Here is an 8,018-nt window from a genome sequence, read left to right on the forward strand (position 1 = left end):
AATAGATCGAATTCGATCTAATAGTTTCCGGACGGATTGCTATGTGACGAATCACACTCATGCCGCACAAATATATATTTATTAATTCCTCCCTCCTTTCCCTAGTAATCATCATCAAGCCTGTAATTACGTGTACGCGTTATGATGGTTTGACGGTTGACGATCGTCACACGCGCGTGCTCGTATTCGATCGTCTCCTCCGCAACAAACCCATGGACAAATTCTTGTTCGATATTCTTCTTCGTTCCTGAACAGCATCCGTGATAACGGAACACGTTCGATAAGTTAGATCGGGAAAACAAGGAGTAATGTTCTCCTTTCCTCCGTCCTACACAACGTTCTCCCCATGCAATCCCGACGCAATCACATCGTTATACCATTATATTTGTAGGGCACGCGTTACTAATTGTAACTTAGTTTAACTTTGTTAACTAATTATTTCTTCGGTATTAAGTCGAACCGAATCGTGGACTTTAACGTCGTAAGCTGTTGTAGTTTTCTGCTCAATTGATCGAACTAGTTGTGTATTAACTAAAGGCGCCGTCAGGCTAAATAAAATTGTATTACATAATCAAAAATATTTTTCTGGTCCGTTAGACGTTTTTAGCTCCGAATTGAATTACATATATTTAACGCGTATCGCGATGACTTCGATTAGTTTCCGATCCTAAAATTCATTTTTTCTAAACTGTTTAAGTTTTTTCTACAATCTGTTTCTATATTATAATGTCGCATACGGCCACACGAAGTAACAGTCAATTACTTATGGATTACCAATAAGTTCACAACAAGCCATGCTTATATCATAGTATATTACTCACATCAGTATGGTATGACTCATACGGGTACACTTACTGATAAAAATATTATACTCTCATAGGATATCTTTTTATTTGAACCATATGAATGTAGGTACAACCGCGTAACAATATATTCATTAAAAACAACTAAAATCAAATTTGTGGGTTGAAAAATTACTAATTTATCATGACAATGAACTGCGCTGTTAAATATCGAAAATTATAAATGTCGAGAGATATCAGGTATAATTTTAGAGATTTAAGAACAAAGTTTACGTTTTTAATATTTGACAACAATTAATATAAGCTAATAAAATCCATACGTAAATTATCTATTATTATTCGATACTTTCATATGGATATAATGATATATTTTTTAAGTTGAACTATACCTCTGATTTGAAACGTGTTACGTATTTGAATCATAAACATATTGTTTTATTGGTTTCTATATGTTTCCATCTATTAAAATCGGTATTTCAGTATTCTTATTTTGCCTACATTATAATAGTCGCTTCATTTTTTATACTTACAATTATATTATTGAATTTTTAAATAATAAATGTTAACACTTTAAAATTATAAGAAATAAAAGTTACTAATAACCATAGTGTATTTTCTCCAATTTTTTGCCAGTTAATCGAAGTGTAAATTAAATGATCATAACTCACTGACTTGATGTCACGCTCCATTTCATTTTTGGATCCAAACTATACAATACGATCTTTTAGAATAATTATTACCATCGTACTCATCGAAAATTGGTGATTTCCGACCTCAATATTTTAAGTCACTGTAAATAATTAAGAAAACCACAAAATATTTTTTTTAGAAGACTAGAAGACATCAAAAAATAAAAATAAAAATATTTCTGTTTCTTCCAAGAAAATTTATTATACGTTGTCTTTTGACAGTTTATCAGCCTTTATATCAGTGTTTCCCAACCGGTGTGCCGCGATAAATCTATAAATTGTTTTATAAGTATGTATTTAGCAGCTTATTATTGATATTCGATGAAAACTGATCGAACTAATCGTAGATACATATAATATTATTTATTGTAAGTATGCCCATCGCAGTCGTTTCGATCGATCGATTGTATATTAATATATTCACAATACATAACCCTATAATAGAGTAGATTGTAAACAATGTACGTATAAATATGTACATATGTATAAAATATGTTTTACATAATATATGGATTGGTGTGCCGCGAATATTTTGTTGGAGATCAAGTGTACCGTATTGTTAAAAAGGTTGACTGCTTTATATACTTGTTAGTACTTCATTTGAGACAAACTATTTGAAGTATTAAAATAAATAAATATTCTTCTTCGGGATTTTTTTTTTTGAATCAGTTATCAAACTCAAATGTATAAGACAAATCATACTTATCGAGAAAACCGTTTTGCTAAATGTTCATTTCTAACGATACTCGGACCATTCGAAAACCATTGTATTTCCGTGTTAGTCCATAGATTTTGTCACACATAAGGATTCAGACAAGAAGGAAAATTTTAAAATGTTTTTATTTTTATTTCCCTCTAGGACCGTGGAGACCTTTGTTCAAACCGTCGCAGATCCTGAAGACCGAATTCCCGGAGCACGAGGCTTTCCACGAAGAGGTAGACTCACGGTACCGGAGCTTGATGAGCCAACAAGTGGACAATCACTTGCGATCCTTGCAGTCTGTGGCGCAGTCTTCTGAGCACCTAACTCCCGGATTGGACAGCAGCGGCGGAAGCGGTGGCAGCGGAAGTTTCAGTGGTGGTGGTGGAAGTTTTAACGGTGGCGACGGAAGTTTCAGTGGTAGTGGTGGAAGTTTCAATGGTGGCAGCAACGGAGGTGGAGCAGTAGTGGGAGGAGGCAGCGGTGCAGGACACGCCAAGAAGCACAACCACTTGATCCACTTGCACCTGATACCACATATTTACGTGCCGATCGTACACTCTTCCGGCTTCACAGAGGCGAAAAACTATCACTCGACCGTCGAGGACGGGTCTTTGTCGCCGTCCCCAAACCTCCATCACTCGGTTGATTCGTCTTCGTCGTCGGAGTTTCAGACGAGCGAGGTCGGTGGCACGAGTGGGGCAACCGGCACTTCCGGTCCCGGCGAGAGCCCTTCGGCAGCCGCCGAATCCCATACGCCGACCGGAGACGTTAACGAACACGACAACGGTAGCAGTAACTTTAACGGGCACTCGGGTGAGAATACGTATTACACGATCACCGAGGACGCCGTGCAGCACGTGCACCACGACTTGCACGAAAATTACGGGAACGCGATCGACAACAATTCCAACAACAACCACGACTACGAGGTGCCTGGTTCCAACCAGGTACCAGTCGAGGAACCGCATCAGTACCAGGTGCGCGATAACTTTATATTATTATCGTGTACGTCTAGCCATTGGCTTATCCCCCCCCCCCCATGTAATTAACCTTACTGTCCTAGCACGTCGCAACCATAGTCAGTTGGTAAAATTAAAAACCTACATGGATGTTAGTTTTCCAGAGAGTCCTAAGTTAAGAGGGTCCTAGTTTAACTGTCTAGAGGTACGCAGATTTATAATTCGACAATACACTATATGACATGACGGGTAGGTCCCGATAAACGAATATCATTTACAGAAATGCTGATATTAAGGTAATGGAAGTGAAGCTTTTTGAAATTCAAGAATTAAACATAATGCACGCTACGTAAATTGTGTCACGATTGATAGTTAAAGTGTGGCTGGTACGACCAAAAGTAAAGTCCCGAATTAATATTGTAGGTTTTTTTTTTTTTTTTGTGAACGGGTTGTGGGGATCCCCGATCGCAGTGCTCTACCCTCGCGTTAGTCAGGTACATTCTGGATTCCGTCGGCAATAATGGCGCGTTACGATATCGTGATGATCTGACCCGGATATGCGATCCGTGAAGTGTGTATGCTTTCCCGGTACCTCCAACGTTGACGATAATCATCCTACCACCACTTCTTTTTGGCAAGCGAATTTTCAATCTGAAAAGAAAATCGCCCGTTCCAAACTGCATTCACACGGGTCGATACACGATACACTTCCACGGCCCCGCGGCTTCGTGCGTGTTTCGTCGGACAATGTACGTCTCGGCGACCGCACGATCATCAGACTTAATCGCCGGCTCGTGAACACTATTCGTCAAACCTTCGGTCTCGAACGTGTAACGATTGCACCGGACACTAACGGCTCACGGTCAAACCTATTTATTTTTTATTTTCTCGTCCAAATTCTAACGCTAATGCATACGATACGCGCTTACGGCGGAGACGAAATGTTTCGTTCGAAATTCTCTCACCATTCGTTTTTAAGATAGATCTGGCACCGAGAGGTTGTCAAAGATCAAGTGTCCGCACATCATCAGGTGGCAAACGAAAAATCGCATATGCGTTGCCGATGGACTTCCGAAGACTGACATTTTTATCCAATGGAATGTGCCCAGCGTGCCATTGATCGGTTGGTCCGAGAACGACGAGCATACGCATCGAGGCCCGAGTACCTGTGTGGGAAATAAACGCGTTTTTCGCACAACTAGTACGAGGGGATAGTTCGTTAACCGCGACGACCGGCTATCCGTCGAATCGCGTGATCCGTGCACACCGACTGTCCGATTATGATAATATACGTATACGTGGCCCTCCCGTTTGGACGCGAACGTTTGCGTTTGACGAGTACGCGCGTTTGCGAAACGTCAGTGTTTTCAACGATAAATCAATATAAAATGAATTAATAAATGCGACGACGGCACACGCGAGAAGTATGATTTATCGTACGGTGTGCGACAACCGACACGGGCGGGTCGAATATACGTAATGGCGCAAGTACAATCAACTCGGGTGTTCCGATGTGTAACCTGTACTTTTCATGAGTTTTTCGGATCGATGTACAATATATATATAAATATATATACAATATAATCAATGTATATTGCACATTGATTATATTTAATTGTATGTTAAACCGTTATCGTACTTATGCATGTACTTTTATGTCCATTAACCATTATAATATCTAAATAATCAAATACTTTAAGAACAAGTGAAAAGATAACACAGTTTAAATAGTGCATTACAACTGCGTGTGTGTTAAAATAAAACGTAGATTTTAAAATTTATAATTCTATGATGGCTAAAGTTACCGAAAGTAAACGTGAAAATAAAACACTAGTACTAAACAATATTACATTTTTTATTGGATCAGTTAACAAATATCAACTAATTATATATAGTTACAATTTACATAATTAAGGTATTGGATATCATAATATATTATTTTTTCATCTTTTTATATCTGACCATTTTTTTAAATAAAATTTAACATTTTCCAACCTATATTGTATATATTATATAATGCCTTTACATTTATTGAATTAATAGTAAGTTAAATAAAGTTATTTCTGTGTTATACCTTTTAATTTAAGCGTAGTATACAATTTTTTTGGTAAAAACATGGTCACTGTCTCATTTGGTGGAAAAGGGAATGATACACTTTTGGTGGAAACGAGTATTGGTGAAAAAGGAAAAGGTCTACTTTTGGTGGAAACGGGCATGGCCCCTAACAAAAATATGTGCTTCGCCAAAACTTATGAGTATGTTTTTAAAACGTTATCGATAACATAGTCATAAACCTTTTCGGGCGACAAATGTTCGTTATCGGCAGAGTAGCGGTAACCTTCAAAGGATGTTCGTCGTCGACAACGTATCGACATTTCCAAATCAGCCGTGTCATCATATCAAAATGTTGATGTTTCTTATGAAATTGTATTATTATTCGCTTGGTCGATTACTTTCGACGTGAAATGATGAGAGAGTTTACGTTCAAATCAACCGATCATCTAATCACTTTAAATAATTTAATATACGTGTGTGCTACGCACAAGATATGCCACGGAACTCACTAGAAACAAAGTTTGTCAGTTATTTCATTTACAATTCGAAAGGTCTGAAACCATGTTTTTGTGAAGAATACTATTATATAGTAGTTATGTATATAATTGATAACATATATTATCAATTATATTTTGTACATGCGTTGACGTTATAAGTCCTCGTTGTCGGAGTCACCGGCGTACCGCATGGCAATGCGATGCGAATAAATATTATTATTATTGTGTTCTATCGTGACCAATGAAAAAAGTGGAAAACCACTCACAGCATTCAACAAAGTAGTAATCGAACGTAACAACACTGCGTCATGAAACATGTCAAGATCAAATCTTGTACACATAAGTCCCGCGCCTTGAATTCAAACCACCAGGTTATTGGCAACCAGCGCACACGTGTCACTTGTATTGCCTATCTATCGCCGGCTCGACAACGTGTTGCGGACGCGGGGATGGCGATGTGCCGCCGTTATATTCTTTATACTTCGCCAATGGAAATAAAACGCTTTTCTTTATGTTGGGTTAAACAGGACTTACTATAGGCGAGTAAAAAAAAAAAAATTAAAAAAAAATCGTCGTTTTGCGAATTCTGTTGTAAATCAAACAATATTTGTTTACGGGTGTTTGGAGCAACGTACGAACTTTACTTTGTTCTCCGAGTCGCCCACGTAATATATCTGTAGAAACTTTGATTCTTATGGATCATCGGGTAAAAAAAAAATCCAGGCCGAATGGGATTCTAAACGTTGGACGTCGGCATGAGGTTTCCTCCGTGCTGAATTTCTGTTGCACCAAACGACGTTTTTTGTTCGCAACGGTTAGGTTTGAATCCGAATTACGCTACCGCACCTAGGTTTGGTTAGGTTAACCTAAAAAACGTTTTTTTTTTTTTTATCAAATAAATGTATGCCTAATGATAAGAACGCCACCCCGATCACCGTGCGACTTGTGTCAAGTATCGATATGACGGCGTCAGCCAGCGGACAGTGGAAACGCCTGATCGTGTGGGACAACTTACGTCTGTGTGTTTTTGCAGTGCTGCGCCGTGGGTTAAATTATCATTCAATTTACTTATAGAATTTAAAATAAACTTAAAACCTGTTCCACGATGTACACTTTCATTAGAAAAAAATAATAAAAAAAAAAAAAAACCGAGAGTTAGACGACTAATTTCAGAGAATACGCGTGAAAAAGATTCCATTTTCACATTTGGGCGGATCGATATTCGTTGGCAATCACAACTTCGATGTTATATGAGCTCAGGAAAAATCCCAAAACACCAACATGAGCACCGGTAAAGTGGTTCTCCTTCTCCCTAATCGCGTGACCACAAGATTGACGAGGGTGATCGGGAACTTTGGTCATTTGGACACTTTTTACGTTTTTTTTTTTTTTTTTTGTCCTCCCGCCATCCCGATTGATGGCCTCGTCATTATTGTTTTAGGTACACGAGTTCGACGACCTGAACAAGGACTACAGCAACAAGAAGAACATGGTGAGCTCGTCGACGACGGCGAGCAAACCTCAGCAACAACAGCAGCAGTACAAGCAAAAGATCGCGGTTAGACCGAACAGGGCCAAGCACGCCCGGAAGCTGACCAGTCGGCAGGACCTGAAGAACCTGCTGGTGATGCGACCGCCGCCCGTGGGACAGCCGCAGACGTGGAGGTACGTGTACCAGCCAACGGTGGCCCGGCATCACCAGTTCTATCAGAGGAAGCAGCAGCTGCCGCCGCCGCCGCCGATGATGCCGCTGATCAAGACTAGGACGTTGCCGTTGATCCTGCACATCCGGCAACGGTCGGATGACTGACAGCTTTATTTGACGTCCACCCTCGCGAGACGGCACCGATAAGTCTTTCGCTGCGCGTAGCGTCTCCTCCGAAACGATACGTACCGGAAACGTCCGTTGTACGCCACCATCGCACGGCTTTCCGTCGAATGCGTTTTAGTATCGACCCAATACATTGTCAATTATAAACTATCGTCTATTTTATTTTTATATATATATATATATTTTTTTTTCCTATGTTTTTCTTCATTTGATTTTAACGCGTTTTAATGTTTTCGGTCGAGACTGATCGTCGGTTTTCCGTTAAATCGTCTTGACCCTGTACTGCAGTTTTTGTTAGTTTACGCGCAACTACTGTAATAACAATGTAGTAATATCAATATTATTCTACATTATCATCACTATTTTATTATTGTTATTATTGTAGATTTAATTTTTTTTTCTTTTAATGCACTACATTCGTACCGTTATTCAACGTCAGGCCTTTCAACAGTTTTGTGTTAGTTAATCTGTTTCACATGTG

General features: G+C 39.1%; 1 protein-coding gene across 1 annotated transcript in view; it reads left to right on the top strand.

Moving 5' to 3' along the window:
• LOC112693570 (keratin, type I cytoskeletal 9-like) overlaps positions 1 to 7,685 on the top strand; it is a 70,612-nt gene extending 62,927 nt beyond the window's left edge. Inside the window, exons 3-4 of the mRNA XM_025568692.1 lie at positions 2,352 to 3,172; positions 7,148 to 7,685. Of these exons, the coding sequence (XP_025424477.1) occupies positions 2,352 to 3,172; positions 7,148 to 7,516 (1,190 nt within the window). The 3' untranslated portion in view covers positions 7,517 to 7,685. The remainder of the gene's footprint in view (positions 1 to 2,351; positions 3,173 to 7,147) is intronic.
• The last annotated feature ends 333 nt before the right edge of the window (positions 7,686 to 8,018 follow it).

The sequence above is a fragment of the Sipha flava genome, unplaced genomic scaffold, assembly GCF_003268045.1.
Source record: "Sipha flava isolate LNK unplaced genomic scaffold, YSA_version1 88_pilon_pilon, whole genome shotgun sequence".
NCBI classification, from domain to species: domain Eukaryota; kingdom Metazoa; phylum Arthropoda; class Insecta; order Hemiptera; family Aphididae; genus Sipha; species Sipha flava.